The sequence below is a fragment of the Indicator indicator genome, chromosome 14 (assembly GCF_027791375.1).
Source record: "Indicator indicator isolate 239-I01 chromosome 14, UM_Iind_1.1, whole genome shotgun sequence".
NCBI classification, from domain to species: Eukaryota; Metazoa; Chordata; class Aves; order Piciformes; family Indicatoridae; genus Indicator; species Indicator indicator.
In genome coordinates this window covers 18,481,003-18,503,849 of record NC_072023.1, presented here as the reverse complement: position 1 = coordinate 18,503,849, position 22,847 = coordinate 18,481,003, and the positions used below count along the sequence as shown (strand labels likewise).

Below are 22,847 nucleotides of genomic sequence, written 5' to 3'. Positions count from 1 at the left end.
TTAGTTCCTAAAACTTGGGGGTGCTGGGGGACATGAGCCACCAATGGGCACTTGCAGCCCAGATGGCCACTGGCAGCCTGGGCTGCGTCAAAAGCAGGGTGGCCAGAGGTGGAGAGAGGTGATTCTGCCTTTTTGCTCTACTCTGGGGAGACCTCACCTGCAGTGCTGTGTCCAGCTCTGGGGCTCCCAACACAGGAAGGACACAGACCTGATGAAGCGGATCCAGAGGAAGCCACAAAGATGATCAGAGGCTGGAGAACCTCACCTATGAAGACAGGCTGAAAGAACTAGGGTTGTTCATCCTGGAGAAGAGAAGGCTCTGGGGAGACCTTATAGAAGCATTTCAGTATCTGAAGGGGGCCTACAGGAAGGGTGAGGAAAGACTGTTTAGAAGGGGTTGGAGTGATAGGAGGAGGAGCAATGATTTGAAACTGGAGCAGGGTAGATTTAGGCTGGACATCAGGAGGAAGCTCTTTACAATGAGAGTGGGGAAATACTAGAACAGGCTGCCCAGGAATGTGGTTGAGGTCCTGTCCCTGGAGACATTCAAGATGTGACTCATTGTGGCCCTGGGCAGCCTGATCTAATTGAGCTGTCCTTGATGACTTCAGGGGGATTGGACAAGATGACCTTTGAGGGTCCCTTCCAACCTGATGCAATCTGTGAGTCTGTGAGTAAATGGCTGGGTCAGGGACTTCTAATCCTGCCTACTGTCTTGAACACATCTAAAGTCACCACTTTCTAATTTCAATAACAAGCAGGGTATGTGATGAGCTTCACTCCCAACAGAGATATTATCTCTGCTCAAGTTTTGAGGATCTAGCTAGTCCAGTTGACAAGGCATTTTTTTCTCCCATGTCCAGTGTAGCTTTTACACTGGTGAGAGTAGGGTTGCGTTTGCTGCTAAAATAAACGGAACCAAAATAGCTAATCCAGAAGGAAGGAAATTCTCTGGAAAATTCTAAGCCTGTGGTGCCTTTTTGTCTTCAGGAGAACTAAATTCTCAGATGAAGAGAGTGGCTATTAATCTTTTGTTTTCCCCATTGTTGAAGGGAACTGCCGTACTTGAGGGGTTGTTTGGTTTTGGTTGGTTGGGGTCTCATTTCACCCCTCTAGGGCTTTAAATAAATCAACACCTTTTATAATTGACAGAGGCACTGATGATCCATACTAGTTGATAGATGAATAGACAGCTGTACTGGGAACTGTCTCTTTGGCAAATGATCTAACCTGGAGTTGCATCTGGAAGGTGACCATCTGAAGTGGTTTTGTGGACCATTGGTCTGGCATAATGGAGAAGTTTGTCAGCTTCAGCCTCTCATGGTTCTTACTAAAAAAAAAATCACCTTGAATTATAATGGGAAAAGTGCTCTAAGGAGAAGAAAAAAGAAAATATTGGTCTCGCTATTTATTGCCTTTTTTTCCTTATGTAAGGTTGCCATGCCAATGTACAAGACTTTTATTTTGCCCTACCAACATTTTAAATTTGGCTCATAAGTACAGCTGAATCTAGTTTGCAAAGAGGTGGAGAATTCTGTCCCAAGAAGTCTAAGAGGAAAAGTACTAAAAAAAAATCCCAATGAAAATGAATTGCTAAGAGCTTTAATGCTGAGAAGCCAGAAGCAGCAGTTCTCGTTGCAGGCAGTGCAGTCCCCTCACAGCTGTCACTAAGCTCACTGTTATGCAAAGCTGATCCGCTTTGTTAGGAGAGCAGCTCGTGGAAATCTGATTTAAAGCAGGAAGTGTAAATTTCATTCTTTTTTGTCATGGCAGAGGTATACCAGGATGAAAGTTCTGTTTGCACAAGATAATTAATGGGAGTTACATTTGGTGTAAGCTGGATTTAAAAAAGAGTAATTCTTACACAATTCAGACAATGGCAGTGAGATTGTGCTAGGAGTCAAGATCTTTCCGTTCTACCTTCTGGTAGATAAGGAATTTTAACTTCAGGCCTATCTCTGACTGCTCCTGATCCCACTGGTGAATCACCTCGTGAACTTGAGTGTGCTGCTGATTTTAAAGACCAAAAGAGGTCATTTCATTCTCTGCCTAAAATCCTCAGCTGAAAATTCATCCACCAAACCTATACCTTTTATCTGAGATACTAACTACTTACAGAAACATTACCCACTCTTGAAGCAAGGTTCAAGTGGTGAGGGGACCCTGTATTATTTATCCAAAGGTGTCACAAAGTTGCTCATTATCAAAAAAAAACATATTTGAATTCCAGTTTGAACTTGTTGTGGTTTAATTTCCACTGCCTTCCATCATACTTTTTTCTTTTTTGCTTCAGGAAAGCATAGAATACTATCAGCATCAGGCAGTGACAAATCATTTCTCTTTCAGAAAAGTATTTACACAGCTAGTATATCTTGCCTCCTTTTTTACTCTCAAATCATTCTTCTTGTGCTTTTGTAAATCCTTTGTAATTTGTCTTTATTATTTTGAAGTAAGAATGTCTGATTTGGACTTGTTCCTTCAGTGAGTGTTCACTGTTTCCAAAGAAACAGGAGGCCTGTATCCTACAATTGCTTGATACCCTCTTCTTTTGCATCCAAAGACTGCCTTAGCTGTCTTAGAACTTGATGCTGGGAGGCTCAGTGATTACCTACTGCATCCCCTAGCATGCTACCTTTTAAAGACATGAATGAAATGTTACAATTATCACAGGGATCCACAGGAAGGACAGAAATGAGCTGAAGCTTTTCCTCCAAATTGCACTGCAGCAAATGCAAGTTTAAAGCATTCTGCCTATCAAACACTTTCCTGTTTTGCTTTGAAATTAAAGTGGCCTTACAAGGGAGGCACTTTCCCCTCTTTGCCATCATGTACACTCCTAATAATCTGCTTGGTCTCTAACAGTCAGTGTAGGAGGGGGGAATCCTCACTGGGACAAGCAATGGAACTACAGGGAAGTGAACATGGAAGTTGTTAGTCTCTAAAAGTCACTGAAGAAGTGTGTTTGTTTCCTCAGTGACTTACAAAGACTAACAACTTGATCAACCCTTGGACTCCCTGAGTTAGACTCAATGATCTTAAGGGTCTTTTCCAACCTAAATGATTCTATAAACATTTAGTCTGCCTCAGAGATGTTTTTTTCTCCTGATGCAGTTTTCATTTGTGCCTTTGCTAGTGTTCCCATCTGGTGAGAACAGCAAACAAGAGGAAGCACAACACGCTTGACAGAGGTTATGCTTTGCTCTTGGTGAATGTGAATGCTAAGGAGCATAGTTTACAGGTGCATGAGCTAGGGCAGGCAAGCCTTCAGACAGCAGAGCTGACTGCGGAGCAGAAAGCTTGGTTTGGGGGTGAAAAGCAAACTAGCTGCACTGGTGTTCTGATTGATTTTGGCACTGGCTTGGTACATTGCCATGTCCCACGTTGCTCTAATTCTGGAGCTAATACTGTCACAGCAAGCTCAGCTGTCTTTGTGCTGTACTGTGTGGACTAAATTTGTCTCCTGCACTGTCTCATCAATTAAGTTCCATTTAACCTGTCCTTCAACTTGTCTAAGGCTTATTTTCTGAAGTCACACATCTAGCCTGCTCAGAAGTGCAGAGTGAGGTTTCCTATTCCACTCTATAAAGGAGGTCAAAGGTCAAGGTCTCACTTTACTTTTGGATGGAGGAACCTGCAGCAGAGTGAGAGCAAATGAAATGTGAGAACTCTGTGACCTCGGTTTACACCTGTTAACAGATATGGAATTCTATACCCTTGAAAAACCAATCCAAAAGTCATGCAAGCACATGCAAAATCAGATATTTTCCATTTCCGGAATGTGAGAAAATGATTAGCAGTGAAGAAATAAACATCACTATGAGTGAAATGTGTAAAATGCTTTCATGCGATCATAGAAGTCAAAGGTGGCAACAAATAAGCCAAAGTGCTTTGAACAATCCTTTTATTAACCTTTCTTCCAGTAGTGTTGGAGGGAGTGTTCACATAAACAGTGAACATGTCCCCAAGTCAGTTTTTCAAATAGTTTAGGGTGGAAAGGACCTTAAAGATCATCCAATTCCAACCCCCCTGTCATGGGCATGGACAGCTCCAACTAGAGCAGGTTGCTCAAGGCCTCATCCAACCTGGCCTTGAACACCTCCAGGGAGGGGGTATCCACAACCTCCCTGGGCAACCTGTTCCAGTGTCTTACCACCCTCACTGGAAAGAATTTCTTCCTAATCTCCAGTCTCAATTTGCCCTCCTCAAGCTTCAATCCATTCCCTCTCATCCTGTCACTCCAAACTCTTGTAAAAAGTCCCCTTCCAGCTTTCTTGTTGGCCCCTTCAGGTACTGGAAGGCTGCTCTAAGGTCTTCCTGGAGCCTTTTCTTCTCCAGACTGAACAGCCCCAACTCACACAGCCTGTCCCCATAGGGGAGCTTCTCCAGCCCTCCAATCACCTTCTTGGCCAACTCTGGGCTGCAGGTGCACACTGTTGGCTCATGTCCAGCTTCTCATCCACCAGCACCCCCAAGTCCTTTTCTGCAGGGCTGCTCTCAATCTCATCATCCCCCAGCCTTGATTGATATCTAGAATTGCCCTGACCTAGGTGCAGGACCTTGCACTTTGCCTTGTTGTACCTCATGAGATTCTCCTCAACCCAACTCTCCAGCCTGTCCAGCTCCCTCTGCATGGCACTCATCCTATCCTTCATCCTTATCAACCACACCACTCAGCTTGATATCATCTGCAAACTTGCTGAGGGTGCCTCAGTCTCATTTTTTATATCATTGATGAAGATATTGAACAGCACTGGCCCAAACACAGACCCTGAGGGACACCACTTCTGAATATCAAGCCTTTTGGATGCAATCATCCAACCAATTCCTTGTCCACTTGGCAGTCCACCCATCATAGTAGAAGGCATTTTCCCACTAGCAGTGTAGCCCCAGAGCAATATTAGAGCACTCAGTGAATAAAAATGCTTAAGTTTCTTAATAATAGAGTTGTAAGATATCCCACATCTATAGATATACAATTAAATACAAAATAATGAGAACAAAAGGAAGAAAAAAACAGAAGTATTTGCTTCAATCTTGTTCCCTGAAATGGTTCACATTTGCTGAAATTTCTTGAAGTATTTTCTATACCAACCTTGAGCAAGTAAATGAGGAACAAAAAGGGGGGGGGGGGGGAAGTGGTCTAAAATAGCTTTACTTCTGGCTAAGCCCTGAAGTACTCAAAGCAACGAGCCACGGCAAAGGTTAGACTGGACGTTCTAACTATAGGAAGTGCTCTTTGTCCAGCATCTAATACTGGTTAAATCTATTATGGCCAATGAAGTTGCAGAGTCAAATGCAATCAAAATCAGACTGCACCTAGCATTAGGCAGTGGTAATGACAAAGCTGCCTGAGAATCATTGTTACTCTCCATGGTGCTCATGTGCCTCTTTGGTGCCCATGCTGTTGATCTTAGGAGATCAACACTTCTGCTGCCTGAAGTGAAACACCAGGTAAGACTAAGAGGATTGTAATTTAATTGTCATTATTGACACACCTTTACCTTTATTCCTTTTTAGCCTACATTGTAAGAATTTTGCAATGGACATCATTAGTCAATGATGATTAGTGGGAACCTTTAAGCATGAGCTCCATAGGCATTGTGCATTTTCTTCCATCAGGATAATGTAAACTCAGAAAAGACAAAAGGTAGCTGCAAGGTTTAAAAGGTGACTGAGAAACACTTTAGTGTTTGGGGTGATCATAACTGGCAGTTTAGCTTACATTTGCCTCTAGAAATTAATGGGGCTCAAATTGGAGTAAAAGGAGCAGCAAGTAACAGTGATGGAGTTGGAGGAAGCATGTCTGGAAGAGTATCAGAAAGTATCTCCTATTTATTTTGTTGTCTTGGGATTTGTGACTGAGTTACCTGTCTACTACAACTCCCATTTCCCTCTTACCTAGGCATGATTCCCAACATTCTGCTCAGTACCCAGGTTTTGTCCTCATCCCCATTTCCATTTTTACTTCTTTCCCCTGTACCTTCAGTTACTAGCAACTTTCCTGCCCTCCCAAGTTTTCCAGCAAACCCAGGCAATATGCAGCATGACATATTCACAGACTCACAGGATGTTAGGGGTTGCAAGGAACCTCCAAAGATCATCCAGGCCAACCCACCCCCTGCCACAGCAGGATCATCTAGGGCAGGTCACATAGGAACACATTCAGGTGGGTTTGGAATGTCTGCAGAGAAGACGACTCCACAGCCTCTCTGGGCAGCCTGCTCCAGGGCTCTGGCACCCTCACAATGAAAAAATTTTCTTATTATCTTCCCAGGGAACCTCCTCTGCTTCAGCTTGCACCCATTGCCCCCTGTCCTGTCATTGGACATCACTGAGCAGAGCCTGGGTCTCTCCTCCTGACACTGCCCTTCACATCTTTATAAACATGAATGAGGTCAGCCCTCAGGCTCCTCTTCTCCGTTTTGCCAGCCAGCAGGCCAAACACCACAGATCCTTACCTTTCATGGGGTCACTAACTTAGGTCTTCTTCCACTGCAGAGCTGCCATTATTTCATTAGCACACAGGAACTCAGGATTCTTGCTCCTTCAAACTCTTTGAAATTGATAAAATGTTTCAAAAAAACAGAAAGACAAATCAATGCCATAATCACCTGATTCTGAATCAAGCTTAACATGAGAGACCTTCTTTGTGCTAATGAGCCTGATGACCATATCACACAGGTGTCTTTTTTCTTGCTTTATTACAGTTTGACATTGACAAGGAAGCAGGAGAGAGACAGATTTACCACAGGTACTGCATGGAACGGGCATCTGTACATTGTGCCCATGTGTTCACCACAGTCTCACAGATAACATCTGTAGAAGCAGAGCACATGCTTAAGAGAAATCCTGGTAAGTCTTGGTTTGGGTTTCATTTTTTTTTTTTTTATTATGTTTCCTCTGAGTACATTTCCTCTGACTGAATGAAAATAATAGAGACAGGTGTGCCAACACAAAGAGCAGTGCTAATGCACATGCAGTGTGTCTGGCTATACTACAGAGAAGGACCAATTTACCAAAAGAATATCAAGATCTTGATGTATGTGTGGAGTTAATCATGTGCACTGGGATCACAGGAGATGCTGGTCCCTGATGTGTGTGTGGAGTTAACCATGTGCACTGGGATCACAGGAGATGTGTGTGTGGAGTTAACCATGTGCACTGGGATCACAGGAGATGCTGGTCCCTGATGTGTGTGTGGAGTTAACCATGTGCACTGGGATCACAGGAGATGCTGGTCCCTGATGTGTGTGTGGAGTTAACCATGTGCACTGGGATCACAGGAGATGCTGGTCCCTGATGTGTGTGTGGAGTTAACCATCTGCACTGGGATCACAGGAGATGTGTGTGTGGAGTTAACCATCTGCACTGGGATCACAGGAGATGTGTCTGTGGAGTTAACCATCTGCACTGGGATCACAGGAGATGTGTCTGTGGAGTTAACCATGTGCACTGGGATCACAGGAGATGCTGGTCCCTGATGTGTGTGTGGAGTTAACCATGTGCACTGGGATCACAGGAGATGTGTGTGTGGAGTTAACCATCTGCACTGGGATCACAGGAGATGCTGGTCCCTGATGTGTGTGGAGTTAACCATCTGCACTGGGATCACAGGAGATGCTGGTCCCTGATGTGTGTGGAGTTAACCATGTGCACTGGGATCACAGGAGATGCTGGTCCCTGATGTGTGTGGAGTTAACCATCTGCGCTGGGATCACAGGAGATGCTGGACCCTGATGTGTGTGGAGTTAACCATGTGCACTGGGATCACAGGAGATGCTGGACCCTGATGTGTGTGGAGTTAACCATGTGCACTGGGATCACAGGAGATGCTGGACCCTGATGTGTGTGGAGTTAACCATCTGCACTGGGATCACAGGAGATGTGTGTGTGGAGTTAACCATCTGCACTGGGATCACAGGAGATGTGTCTGTGGAGTTAACCATCTGCACTGGGATCACAGGAGATGTGTCTGTGGAGTTAACCATCTGCACTGGGATCACAGGAGATGCTGGTCCCTGATGTGTGTGGAGTTAACCATGTGCACTGGGATCACAGGAGATGCTGGACCCTGATGTGTGTGGAGTTAACCATCTGCACTGGGATCACAGGAGATGCTGGACCCTGATGTGTGTGGAGTTAACCATCTGCACTGGGATCACAGGAGATGCTGGACCCTGATGTGTGTGGAGTTAACCATGTGCACTGGGGTCACAGGAGATGTGTCTGTGGAGTTAACCATCTGCACTGGGATCACAGGAGATGCTGGTCCCTGATGTGTGTGGAGTTAACCATCTGCACTGGGATCACAGGAGATGCTGGTCCCTGATGTGTGTGGAGTTAACCATCTGCACTGGGATCACAGGAGATGCTGGACCCTGATGTGTGTGGAGTTAACCATGTGCACTGGGATCACAGGAGATGCTGGACCCTGATGTGTGTGGAGTTAACCATGTGCACTGGGATCACAGGAGATGCTGGTCCCTGATGTGTGTGGAGTTAACCATCTGCACTGGGATCACAGGAGATGCTGGTCCCTGATGTGTGTGTGGAGTTAACCATGTGCACTGGGATCACAGGAGATGCTGGTCCCTGATGTGTGTGTGGAGTTAACCATCTGCACTGGGATCACAGGAGATGCTGGTCCCTGATGTGTGTGTGGAGTTAACCATGTGCACTGGGATCACAGGAGATGCTGGTCCCTGATGTGTGTGGAGTTAACCATCTGCACTGGGATCACAGGAGATGCTGGTCCCTGATGTGTGTGTGGAGTTAACCATCTGCACTGGGATCACAGGAGATGCTGGTCCCTGATGTGTGTGGAGTTAACCATGTGCACTGGGATCACTGGTGTTGGTTGTCTTTGTCATGACAGAACAGACCTCTTTTGTGCCTTGCAGAGTAGAACATTTTCTGCTTTCAAGAGCTTTCAGTCTCTACCGATAAAGCAGGCAACAGTGAGATCAAGAATAAAGAGGTAAAAAGCATACTGCACAAAACCCATATGGCTAAACAGAGACATTACTTAAGTCTTGACAGGACAAAAGGGCAAGGGGATGCCTCACTGTTCATCAGGGTTTATGCTACGAGTTCAATATGATACCAAGCCACTTCAGTGATACAGACAGTGGAGTGCTACATAGAATTACTTTGTGGGGTTAACCATTGTGCCAGCCAGTGCTGTTCCCCAGCCATGAGTAATACATGTCCATAACCTGTTCACCTACCCACAGCTGAAAGACACATTGGTTCATTCCCTAAAGATTTTCCTGACTCTGAAGATGTCTACCTCTGTCTTTTCTCTGCTTTTCCAGATGTTGTCACCCCAAATGGCTTGAATGTTAAGAAATTCTCAGCAATGCATGAGTTTCAGAATTTGCACTCCATGTACAAGGCCAGGATCCAAGAGTTTGTTCGAGGTCATTTCTATGGGTATGCTTTTACTTTGCAAACATTAGCAGCAACATATAAAGCAAGAACCAAAGCAGGAAGACTAACAAATACTTCAAATACTTGACGTGTTACCTACTTCATTCAGTGAGTCCTAGACAGGCTGGAGAGTTGGGCAGGGATAAATTTAATGAAATCCTACAAGACCAAGTGTAGAGTCTTGCATCCAGGAAAGAATAACCCCATGGACCAGTATAAGCTGGGGACTGACCTGTTGGAGAGCAGCTCTGGGGATCCTTACCTAGGGATTCTGGTGGACAGAAGGCCAAGGGCATCCTGGGGTGGATTAGAAGGGGTGTGGTGAGTAGGTCCAGAAAGGTTCTCTTTCCCCTCTACTCTGCCCTGGTGAGGTCACATCTGGAATATTGTGTCCAGTTCTGGGCCTCTCACTTCAAGAAGGACCTCAGGGAACTGCTTGAGAGAGTCTAGCTAGAACCACAAAGATGCTGAAGGCAGTGGAAGATCTCCTTGCTGAGAAAATGCTGAGGGAGCTGGGGCTCTTTAGCTTGGGGCAGAGGAGCCTGGGGGCTGACCTCATTCATACTTATAAAGATGTAAAGGGCAGTGTCAGGAGGACAGAGCCAGGCTCTGCTCAGGGATGTCCAATGACAGGACAAGGGTACAAGCTGGAGCAGAGAAGGTTCACGTGAACAGGAAGAGAAGCTTTTTCCCTGTGAGGGTGCCAGAGCCCTGGAGCAGGCTGCCCAGAGAGGTTGTGGAGTCTCCTTCTCTGGAGACATTGCAAACCCACCTGGATGTGTTCCTGTGTGACCTGCCCTAGGTGATGCTGCTCTGGCAGGGAGGGTGGACTGGATGATCTTTGGAGGTCCCTTCCAACCCCTAACTGTGTGATTCTGTGGTACTTACTCAAATATCTGTCTGGGATTTCTCAGTCAGAAGCTAAAGGAATTTTAGTTCACCAGTTTTCATTGTGATTGAGACATTGTGAGATCAGGCAGAAGGTCTTGATTTGTTTCATTATTTACCCAGGATGAAGACAGTCATGTTAATCTAAAGAACAACAGAAAGGTTCAGTTTCATTATACCCTTGGAATCCAAAGGCTCTCCAGAATAGAAAGCTGTTACTTATTTTGCTTTATTACCTCGTGTGAAACACTTTGTACTTGTCTGTTTGCTTGCTTTCAGACACCTTGACTTCAGTCTTGAGAAGACCTTGTTTTTCTTCATTGCTGGCAGATATGAGTTCTCCAACAAAGGAGCTGACATGTTTCTAGAAGCCTTATCAAGGTTAAACTTTTTGCTGAGGGTAAGGAAGCCTCTAAATGTAGGTCACACAGACCTTTTGCTCAAACTTACTACACTATGGAAGTCACTTGCAGGAATTTCCATGCCATACCTTGGGACATTCAGAGTTTTCACAAAGCTCTCTCTGAACTATGGCAGCATATGCCAATTTCAGGCTACCTAAAATTAATTGATTACACAGCTCAAGAAGTTAACCCATGGTTAGCTCTCTTGTTTTTACAGAAAAAAACCTGAAAATATAATTCAGGAATTTACCCCGAAGGCTTATAAAGAAGGCAAATAAAAATAATCCTTGAATGACACAACTAAAACCCATCTTTTAAAGCAAATTACTTAATTCATTGAAACCTGACCATGATCTTTTAAATCTTTGAGTGCTGTTATCACATTGGATAATAACTTTGCATCATAATTCACAGTGTGGCAGGGGCCTGATGAATAAGCATTGGGAAGCCACTCCTCCAAGCTTCTGCTTTCTCAGGTACTGCAGTGTTTCTGAATGCCTTTATGGAGTACCTTAATGAAGACAAGACCTAGGCCTTGTCATGATCAAAGAGCAGAGTGAGGTTGTTGAAAATGTCTCCAGATATGTTCCAAACACACATTTAAAATAAAATAAAACAGAAAATTATTAGAAACCACTTTTTCAATTCTCTCTTTGGTACTCTATCATTTAAATGATAGAAATAAAAATCTTGATACTATATTGTCTGTGGAGCTGAAAAAAAAAAATTGATTTTCCAAGCCCTAAGTACACTTCTTCTGCCTCCACCTTTTATTAATACACCGTTAGAGCCTAAGAACTTTCTGGAAATACTTTATCCATTCACTCATACAACAAAGGTCACCTCACATAACTTAGTAATTTCTTCCATAACCCCTAACATTCTGTGATTCTGTGACTTGTGCACCTTCAGGATCTTTACATGGTCTCAAACCTGATCTTCATTTATAGTGAGTGGATCATAGCATGATGGACTTTGAAGCTGCCTTGAAGAGAGGGAAGGAAGAGCCTTAGGATGACAGATGACTCTCATAGGTTTATACAACAGCCCAGTCTGAGACACACCATGCTGACAGCATGTTTGTTTCTAAAGTTCAGAATGGAGGCAGTTTTAACTATTTAGTGCTTACAGCTCTGAACACTTCACCCTTAGCTTTCCTTTAAATAGTTGCTAACAAGATGCAACCACATTCTGCTCCATGCAAGGAATGCCTGAGGGACCTTATATCCTGCACGTTGTTAGTGGACAGCAGAAACCAGCAGGTGAAACCATCAAATTTACATCAAATGCTTTTTGCACAGGATTCACACAATGTTAGGGGTTGGAAGGGACCTCCAAGGATCATCCAGTCCAGCCCCCGGCCAGAGCAGCATCACCTAGAGTAGGTCACACAGGAACACATCCAGCTGGGTTTGGAATGTCTCCAGAGGAGACTCCACAACCTCTCTGGGCAGCCTGCTCCAGGGCTCTGGCACCCTCACAATGAAAAAGTTTTCTTATTATCTTCCTGGGGAACCTCCTCTGCTCCAGCTTGCACCCATTGCCCCCTGTCCTGTCATTGGACATCACTGAGCAGAGCCTGGCTCCATCCCCCTGACACTGCCCATCACATCTTTATAAACATGAATGAGGTCACCCCTCAGACTCCTCTGACTTGACAAAAACTTCATAGCTAAAGGGTTAGGTATATATAAGATCAAACCCTTCCTGGAGAAGAAATCCAACTGCATTGTTTCCTGTGCCTAATTCCTAGCGTTGAAGTTGGCCATGATACCTTGCAGTGAGATGTTTTGTTCTTCTCCTTCTTGTATCCATGTAGGTTCATAAGGCTGATGTTACAGTTGTTGTGTTCTTCATCATGCCAGCAAAGACAAACAATTTCAATGTGGAAACCCTGAAAGGACAAGCAGTCCGGAAGCAGCTCTGGTAATTGCCGTTCTACTGAGGCTCTGGTACAGTGAGTTGAGGAGACATGCAAAGGTTTCTAATGAAGGATGGTGCCCTTTCTTTTTTGCTCTGCTAAAACTGAGGATTTGGGGTAACTCGAATGTATTTGTGGGGATGAAGGAGATGGGAATGAAAAATAAGGGCAAATATTTCTCTTTTTTTTTTTTTTTTTTTTTTTTTGGTCCTAGGTCTTTTTTTGTAAACTTGCCTTGCCATTCTTTGTAACAAGTTAGCGAAAGGCTCTTGTTCTGCAGCCACAAAGTGAAAGGCTCTTGAAAATACAGTATTGGTTCTGGACATCTGACTGTTTATGATATTCCACTTGGACATGCCATTGAGTTCCCACAAAATAAGCACTGCCTGTTAAGTTGATAAATTCATAGAATGGTTTAGGTTGGAAGGGACCTTAAAGTTCATGCTATACCTCTTCAGCGAGATGAGTGAAGGGAATCCTCTGATCTGGACAGGCTGTCACCCCCTGTAGATTTGTGGAGGATCTGTGCAACTATCTCAAACTGTAGGTGGCTAAAGTAGGGTAACACAGACAGAGCTCTGTAGACAAGAACTGTAGGAAAATAATATGAGTGCAGTGAGAAACAGCCATGTTTGCAGCAAGTACTTTTGGCCTCTGCTTCGTCTTTGATATGAAGTATGTAATGTTTGAATATAATACAGCAGGTACATATTAAATAATTGATATATGGATATGAGGAAAACTTTAAACAAAATATGCAAAAGGATTTTCCCTGTTGTGTCTCTACTATGTGGCACTCAGTAATGCAGGCACAACAGTAACAGTGAAGGGAAACTTAAGATGTGGAATTATGCAAAAAATGATGCTTCCAGCTGCTGTTTTCACTGTGCTCTGTGAAAAGCAAGAGACCCTCTGCATCATCACATGCAGCATTATCATAGAATGGATTGGGTTGGAAGGGACCTCCAAAAGTCATTTAGTCCAACCCTCCTGCAGCCAGTAGTGGCATCCTCTACTAGATCAGCTTGCTCAGAGCCTTATCCAGCCTGGCCTTGAATATCTCCAGGAATGGAGACTCAGCCACCTCCCTGGGCAATCTGTTGCAGTATTCCAGCACCCTAATGGTTCCTAACATCCAATCTAAACCTGATCTTCTCTCATTTCAAACCATCACGCCTTGTTTTAGTCCAAAGTATCATTCTTAGAAATCATAAAGCCAGAGAAAGTTCCATGAAGAGGATGTTTCACCTGGATTGAGTTAAGTGCGTTTGCTGATTCATCAACAGCACTTGCAGCTGTACTTTTTCAAGCTATTTTAACTATGGGATATGGACACTAGGAACTAAAGAAATAGAAATGAGTCTTTGCATCTAGAACAGTTGTTTCCTGGAGCTCCTGATTAGTTCAAACACAACATCTGTCTGCCCCAGGCTTTGTTATTAGCTTAAAGCATAGCCTGAGTTTTCCAGGAAGTGTTTTGTGTTGCAAACTAATTTATTATAAGCTACCTTATAGCCTAACACTTGTTTTCAAAGATCTTTGAGACAGGAAATATGGCAGAAATTGAAGGGAGATGCTTGCTTTAAAATCCCTAGACTTTTAATTCTTATAACATCTTTTCACTAGGTTAAGTTAAACTGGCGACCTCTCAGTCTTGACTAGTGTCCAGTGGTAATGACCATGTTTCTCTACATAGAGTCACATTTTCCTTTCCATAGCTGAGGTGAAAGTGTGGTCTGCTAATCAGATCAAAATGCGAGAAGTAATCACTATTGAGGTCTGCCTCTGGCTTTCACAGTTCATTGATCTGTGGATGCAGGTCAGATTCTCAGTTGTGTTGAAATGCATCAGTATGGCTGCTGACTGGGTAACAGCTTTGAGACTCAGACCTCTATCTCCTTCTGCATTCTTGGTTCCACCAGTATGCAAAAAAACACAATTTAATTTCCAGCAGCAGGAATCTCTCTTATTCTGTGCTTATCCTGGATTCTCCTGTTTTCTAACATATATTCATTTATTTCCCTAGGGACACTGCCCAATCTGTGAAAGAAAAGTTTGGAAAGAAACTCTACAATGCCCTGCTAAAGTGAGTGTATAGGTGACTTTGCCCTGCCTTGCAGAGCCACATATTCAGCTGGGTTACCTTGGATCTTTCTGTGCTTGTCTGTTAAAAAAAAATGGACATCCATAGGAAGGAACATCCATAAGAGAAGGATATGGGACCCTCTTGTTATTTACTCAGTAGGAAAATCACAGAGAAAAAAAAATAAGGCAACTAGCATACCATTGTGGAAAGAGTCTTAAGAGACTTGGGGGATGTCCAACTGACACAAAGTTTTACTCACTGTCAGAAATAAGCTACCTCAGCTTAAAAAAAGCACCAGACACACACTAATATGTATTTGTGACCTAGTCATAGACCTTTCAAAAGAGAGCTGGAAGCGAATTTCCTAAAACACAAATGAGATGACTACAACTTCAGCAAAACCAAGGTGCATCTGAAAAACAGAGAAAAAGAATTCCTTAGCTTTTTTGGAAACTAACTAGAAGATCACCAAGCATGTGAGAGAACAAAATGTGGGGGATCTAGAAAGCCCATGAAAACAAAGGACAGATTCATGTTGATATTAGCCAGACCAGATCTTGTTTGCCTTTTTTTCCCTTTCTTTGTACAACTGATAATAAGTGATTTAGTAAAATGGGCTCTGTGTTGCCTCTGCAGAGGAGAAATTCCAGACTTGACCAAGATTCTTGACCGAGATGATATAACCATTATGAAAAGAGCCATCTTTTCAACTCAGGTCAGACAATGTATTATTTACACCAATATTCAATACAAATGAGAACTGTGACTATATAGAAGGATTGAATAGTAAATGTAGTCATATGAATGCCTTGAAAAAGAAGGTTGTGGCAAACACACTTCTCATCAGTTAAAGATCAGCTGTGATTGGTTTTACTAAGATTATGATCCAGATTAATTCTTTTGGGGAATCCATGCAGAATTCCTCTAGTTCCATACAGGACACTGAAATTCCTAGTTGTTTTGTACTCAGTGTGAAGCTTGCATTGTTCCTGAAGCCTTCCGTTTTTATTAAATATGTACACCCAGGCTCTTGAGGACAATTAAGAACAACTAAATATCAACTAAAGTCCTTTAAAATGCAATGGAAGGCCTTTCTAAAAGTTAGCACAGAAACATAGTTTTTTATGTAAATGAAACAAGTCCTGTGACAGATTTTTACAGTCTCATTTGTGGCCTTTGTTATGTAGAAGACCACATTGTACGACTGCAACTTTCCTTTCTAATCTTAACATGAGAGGGTAAAAACCTTTTAACATCGGTGACAAAATCTCCCACTGTCTTCCATTAACCTTGGAAAATACTAATAGGACTCTTTCCCCAACAGTTTTGCCTGGCTTATGCATTGGCTTTTCTCTCCTTAGAGACACTGTCTGCCTCCAGTGACCACCCACAACATGATTGATGATGGCAACGATCCAATCCTCAACACCATCCGACGTATCGGCCTGTTCAACAACCGGACGGACAGAGTAAAGGTACCCCCTGCCCTCTGCATTGTAGATGGAACATGGGATGCCTTTGAACAGGCTCCTTCTGGGTCATCAGCATGGGGAATGCAGTTGAATTCTTGATAGGCAGGCAGCATTACACTAACAGAGTTCTTCCCTCTTTCTCCCCTTCCAGGGGAGACAACCAGTCACCTCACAGCTATTCTCAATTCATCCTTTCATAGAATGGGTTAGGTTGGAAGGGACCTTAAAGATCATCCAGTTCCAGCCCCCCTGCCATGGGTAGGGACACCTCCCACTAGACCAGGTTGTTCAGTTTAGCATTGTTAAATGCCACAGCCTTAGGTGCATTTCTCAATGCACATGGTCTTCCTCAATCAACAAGGATGAAGCTGAAGACCTGTTCAGACAAGGGGTTCATTATCAGTACTGTTTCCAGGACAAGACCACACACAACACTTTAGTGCAGGAAGTGAACTAGACCACAGATGGGCAAAGGAGGCATTGTCCAGATACTTAGGAAAAAAACAGAATGAAGAGATTGCTTAAGCTTGTTGCTAATTCAAATGCATTGATGATGGTTTTCTTTCACCTCTAATGTAAGTTTTGAATCCTCAGGTGATACTACATCCAGAGTTCCTTTCTTCAACAAGCCCACTGCTGCCCTTGGACTATGAGGAGTTTGTCAGAGGCTGCCACCTTGGTGTGTTTCCATCATACTATGAACCCTGGGGTTACACTCCAGGTAGGCCATCTGTACACTTAACTTGTATCAAAAGATGAGTACCTAATCTCTTTACCCATTCTGTTGATGCAGAATAGCTTTGCAGCCACTTTCTTCTGGAGTGGTGACAAAGCTCTTGGGGCTCTGTTTCCTCTGCAGTGCAAAGGTCCTACCTGCTGGCAAAATCTGGGGGCCAGGTGACAGTCAGGGATGATTTTGAAGTGAAAGTAAATTGGACAGATAAATTAGGCTGGTTCTTAGCAGTTTTGAGGAAAGCTGTGATTTACACTAGTTAAAAGGGTAAATTCTCTTTTGTTTACTAATGCTTTTGTTGAGACCCATTTAATTCTCCCAGAAAAAAAAAATGGGGAGGGGATTTATAGCTCTGTTTCATAGACACCAGTTTTATTGTCATATCAATGAAGGCCATGTAGGTGGCTTTCAGGATTTCAGAGATTATTCACTTTTTCTGCATGCTGTCTTAGGTTAGGATGAAGTTCATTGGCGAAACCCTTTTAAGCCTGAGTAAAGAGTTATTCTTAAAGAGATGACAGAAATCACTACAAAATATGCATCCATTTTCTACTTTTCTAAAACTAGCTCCACTTTTACTTTGAATGCAGTTATGAGTTGAGGAGGAGGTTTGTTGGTTGGCTTTTTTTCTTGCTAAAGGGACCACTTTACAAACAAGGAATATCACAATGCAAAGCTTAACATGCTCCTGCACTTAAGAGATCCAGTTTTGGGCATAGCTGTGAGTAACTAATGAATATATCTATATTTGGCTTCAATCTAAAATCCAAACAGTCTAGACCATATTTTTGGGTTCACAGATTGCATCAGGCTGGAAGTGACCCTCAAAGGTCATCTTATCCAACCTCCATGCACTCAGCAGGGACATCTCCAACTAGAGCAGGCTGCCCAGGGCCACATCCTCTCTGATCTTGAATGTCTCTAGGGACAGGGCATTAACCACATTCCTGGGCAACCTGTTCCAATATTTCACCATCTCATTGTAAGAACTTCTTCCTGATCTCCGACCTAAATCTAGCCCTTCTAAACAGTCCCTTCCCAGCCTTCCTGTAGGTCCCCTTCAAATACTGAAATACAGCTCTAAGTGTCTCCTCAGAGCTTTTTCTTCTCCAGGCTGAACAGCCCCAATTCTTTCAGCCTGTCCCCATAGCAGAGGTGCTTCATCCCTCTGATTGTCTTGGTGGCACTTCTCTGGACCCACTCCAGCAGGTCCACGTCTCTCTTGTGCTGTGGGCCCCCGAGCAGGACACAGCACTTCAGGTGAGGTCTTACCAGACCAGAGTAGAGGGGTTCTCTGTTCCAAAACTGGACTCCCAGAAACATTACATTTTAGATGCTGTGGAAAAAAGTTATGTTCACAAAAACAGTGTGAAATTTTCTTTGTAAGATTTCTTTTTCTTTTATTTTGTCTTTTTAGTTTTTCTCCAAGTCCACAACAAAGCATAATAGTTTTCACTTGACATTTTCAGAGCAGTTCTAATGTAATGGGACCTTCTATCTGTTTTTTTTTTTCCTTTTTACCCCTTTTTTTTTCCTCTCAAGGTAAAACCATTTCAAGCATATTGCCCTGAAATGCTTTTTGTCTGTTTCTTTTGGCAGCTGAATGCACTGTGATGGGCATTCCCAGTGTGACCACAAACCTTTCAGGATTCGGCTGCTTCATGCAGGAACATGTTGCTGACCCAGCAGCTTATGGTAAAATTTTTAACACCATATCAGGACAGCAGCTCTGTGTTAGTAAAGCAAAACCTGCAGCAATGATGCTGTTAGTCCTCAACTGCATGCTTTCACTGTTGCAGTGGAGTCCATTGGGGGTTATGTTCAGAGCTCTGAATATCTTGTTCTGTTCAACAAGCCATTTAAGCTTTTATATTTATCCAAACACTTTCCAGGTTCTCTCTTTTTCATCTCCTTTAATCTTTTGTCTGCTTTAACCTTCCAAACTCAGCACTTCTTATACTATTCTAGAGTCTCTCACCACTTCCCTATAATGCCTCTGGTTACACTCTAACACTTGAAGCCCTTTGAAAGAAGCATGGAAAATTTGCTTCTTTTTGAAGAGTCTGAGAAGGAGGCACTGGGACATCAAAGCCACTCATCAAACAAAGAGTAATTATTATAAAATCATAGAATGGTTTAGGTTGGAAGGGACCTCCAAAGGTCATCTAGTCCAACCCCCCTGCAGTCAGCAGGGACATCCTCCACTAGATCAGGATGCCTTTGACCTTCTGGGCTGCAAGTGCACACTGTTGGCTCATGTCCAGCTTCTCATCCACCAGAATTCTCAGGTCCTTTTCCACAGGGATGCTTTTTATCACCTCATCCCCCAGCCTGCATTGATAATGAGGATTGTTCTGACCCAGCCTCTACTCACCTTCACCCCAACTCATCTTCAACTTTTTGTGTCCTTCAGGCATCTACATAGTTGACAGGAGGTTCCTGTCACCTGATGAATCATGCAACCAGCTGACTCAGTTCCTGTATGGATTTTGTCAGCAGTCCCGCCGCCAGAGGATCATCCAAAGGAACCGAACTGAGAGGCTCTCAGACCTGTTGGACTGGAGATACCTAGGCAGGGTGTGTGAAACTGTAACGGAAGTATTAAAAATTCCAGGCACAGAGGTCTAAGTAACAATCTTGAGCATCATGCTATAATGTAGGGAGACATCCCTGTTCTGAAAAGCATCTCTCTCAAAGCTGCTAAAGGCAAAGCCTCCCTTTACGTCTCAGTGTAATGGTTCCCTTCTCTAGTTAAGGAGGGACATGACTTAACTGAATAGGTTACAGCAGAAGCCAGTCACACTGAGGTCTTTATACTCCTGGTGCTGAAGACCACACAAAAAGCTCATGTCTCTAACACACATCCTACCTATTCTTCCTAAAATGCTGCTGAGCTTTGTGGCTCTTCAACAATCCCAAACTACCTCTGTGCCTCAATGACCTAACAGTAGGTTTAACTCACCACAGAAAACACTGCAGCACTACTTACTAGGAACAGCAGCAAAGCTATGTTCTCAAGTCCATGGAACTGTGAGAACCTTTCTGTTTGTGTTTCCCAAAACACCATAAGACCCTGACACAACAAACCGTTTTATCCATGCATGTGATGGAGATGCAGGAATACAGAAACATAGTTTGAGTTGGAATGAACCTCTAAAGGTCATCTAGTCCAAGCTCCCTGCAGCCAGCAGGGACATGCTCCACGAGATCTGCTTGCTCAGAGCCTTGTCCAGCCTGACCTTGAATATCTCCAGGGATGGGGCCTCAATTGCCTCCCCAGACAACCTGTTATTTAAAACCACTGCCCCTTGTCCTATCCCTGCAGGCCTTTGCAAACAGTCCCTCTGCAGCTTTCTTGTAGTCCCCTTCAGGTACTGGAAGGCTGCCATTAGGTCTCCCCACAGCATTCTCTTCTGCAGGCTGAACAACCTCAGCTCCCTCAGCCTGTCCTCATAGCAGAGGTGCTCCAGCCACCTAATCATTTTTGTGGCCCTCCTCTGGACCCTTTCCATCAGGTCCATGTCCTTCCTGTGTTGAGGGCTCCAGAGCTGGATGCAGTACTGCAGGTGAGGTCTTACAAGAGCAAAATGGGGAACCATAAATATTTTTGCCAAATTCTTGAATTCCAAGCCTCACTAAACTGATAAATGCCACTTCTCTGTAGCAGTTACACATGCTTTCTAAGCAGGGGTTAGGCCAAATATTCCCTGTTTACACATCCAAACTCTAAGGATGTATATTTTCCTGGTTAAAAAGAAACAGTTCTGTTTTGAGGGATAAAGAATAGCTATCACTGCCTGAGACAAGTGCTGGTTGTCATCTTTATACATCTTAGCCTTACAGAAACCTGCTTCATCTTCTGCTCCAGACTCTGCTTCAGAGTGGATCTAACATGAGCAGCAGACTGCTTCCCAGCAACATGTTCATCACATATCAGCAGTGGAATCAGCTTAGCTGAAAACATGTTTAGCCTTTCTTCAGCATCATCTTTTAAAAGATATTCATTTTATATTCCCTTTTTTCGCCCCCAGCTTCATCTACCCAGACATTCTTCACTTGTAAAGGCTCCTCTTTTATTTTGCAGTATTACATGCATGCCAGACACTTGGCCCTCAGCAGAACATTTCCAGATAAATTTGAGATGGAACCAAGTGCTCCACCAAAGGTAAAGTCTGCTTTTGGGGAGGAGTTCATCTGCATTTCAGCTGTTTGCAAGCAAGAGAGAGAAAGAGAGTGTGTGTGTATCTGCATCTGTGATAGTGTAACAGAAACAGTGGGGGAAAAGTTAACAGGTTTTAAGTGAGGGGAAATAGGAGCTCAGTTAAAAGCTCAACAAGTTATAGGCCATAGCTCCAGCTGAAAAGGTAGCAGATGCAAACATTAAGGGTACCAGGTGCAATACAGGAACAGTTCTTCAGGTGACTGAGGGTATCCTGGATGAAACTAGGCTACTTCAGACCAGCTGAGGAACAGACCCTTGGAATTCCTGTTAGAAAAGTGGCAGCTTCTGATTCTTCTTCTGATTAAATGTCATGGGATGTTCTGCAGAAACCAAACAGAAGGGGAGCTGGGAAAGGATGTTCTAGGGAAAGTGAGGCAAAGTATTGCCTTCATCTAAACATGGTATCTGAGAAGGTAACTGTGATTGGAACTGCAAGGGGTCAGTGTAAAGGCATACCTTCAAAAAAGTTCTTGCATAGTGAATATTAGAATAAATTTCAGAAGGGAGGCTGCTCAGATCCAATGTATGAACAATGATATTTGAAACCAAGCCTCCAGACACCTCCAGAGAGCAGCTCAATTTTTTTAACTAAGAAGGAGAAAGAAGGCTCATACCAAACCCCTAGCTTGGTTCTGGTTTTGCAGATACTGACATTCTAATCAGAAAACTCTTTTAAAACTTTAAACTGAATTCTGAACTTCAATAAGCATATTCTGACTACAGAGGAGAGGAGAATTTTGTGTTTAAGGCTCAGTACAGATACTCATATTTGGCTAAAAGCAGTTCTGGAAGGGCAGCATATTGCTTATGGCACAGGCTAAAGATCCCTGCCATACAAGCATATACTTGCTGTCAGAGAAGGATTGATGGGATCTGGGTTCAAGTTTAGTTTTAGAGTGCAGCACAGGTCTAGTTTATATCCCACCACTGATTTCTTTTGAAGTGCTGATAGCCATAAACTACAGGATACAACCAGCTGAACAATACTCTGATAAGCTCAAGTACAACTTGCTTCTCTCTCTGCCAGACGGAAGGTTTCAGATACCCCAGGCCTTCGTCAGTACCACCATCACCTTCTGCCTCTCAGCATTCCACCCCTCACCATAGTGAAGATGAAGATGAGGATGAAAGATACGATGAGGATGAGGAAGCTGAAAGGGACAGGCAAAATATCAAGTCTCCCTTTTCCCTTGGAGTATTCCCAGAAGGAAAAAAGAAGCAGCATGGAGAATACAGGAACTGAATGAATTGCTCTTGCCCTGGCAGGGTCTCTGTCCATTCAACAGTTTCTCCTGTAGAATTGGCAAGCTTTGTGTTAAGGTCAGTGTGATATAATTAGGGAAATCTTAAATGTCACTTGAGCTACACTGTTTGAAAACCTAGTGTTGTTTCACCTTGACAGTAGTTTTAATCACAATCCTTCTGTGCCCTTTGGAGGTAGAAGAGATTTCTCAAGTTTAATAAACCTAGAGAATGCAACAATCCCCTCAAGAGCTTATCCACATTGCAGATCATACCTTTGTCCACATAATCATCTATATTAATCGTAGTCCATGCTGACAGATCCACTATGGGTGTCCCAGATGAATTCCTGCTTCATTTGTTTCTCCTTTTCTTCTTCTAAACTAACATGAACTTTAAGCCAGAGGTCAAAGATGTTAGACAAAACAAAAAACAAACAACCTTGGCAGG

The 22,847-nt window shown here is 43.4% G+C and overlaps 1 protein-coding gene across 1 annotated transcript in view; it reads left to right on the top strand.

Annotated features, from left to right (window-relative positions):
- Window positions 1–22,398, top strand: part of GYS2 (glycogen synthase 2) — a 41,222-nt gene extending 18,824 nt beyond the window's left edge. The window contains exons 5-16 of the mRNA XM_054386636.1: window positions 6,708–6,852; window positions 9,315–9,432; window positions 10,597–10,717; window positions 12,541–12,647; window positions 14,669–14,728; window positions 15,365–15,443; window positions 16,090–16,203; window positions 16,795–16,921; window positions 18,533–18,628; window positions 19,347–19,510; window positions 21,018–21,098; window positions 22,183–22,398. Coding sequence (XP_054242611.1) covers window positions 6,708–6,852; window positions 9,315–9,432; window positions 10,597–10,717; window positions 12,541–12,647; window positions 14,669–14,728; window positions 15,365–15,443; window positions 16,090–16,203; window positions 16,795–16,921; window positions 18,533–18,628; window positions 19,347–19,510; window positions 21,018–21,098; window positions 22,183–22,398 — 1,428 coding nt within the window. The remainder of the gene's footprint in view (window positions 1–6,707; window positions 6,853–9,314; window positions 9,433–10,596; window positions 10,718–12,540; window positions 12,648–14,668; window positions 14,729–15,364; window positions 15,444–16,089; window positions 16,204–16,794; window positions 16,922–18,532; window positions 18,629–19,346; window positions 19,511–21,017; window positions 21,099–22,182) is intronic.
- The last annotated feature ends 449 nt before the right edge of the window (window positions 22,399–22,847 follow it).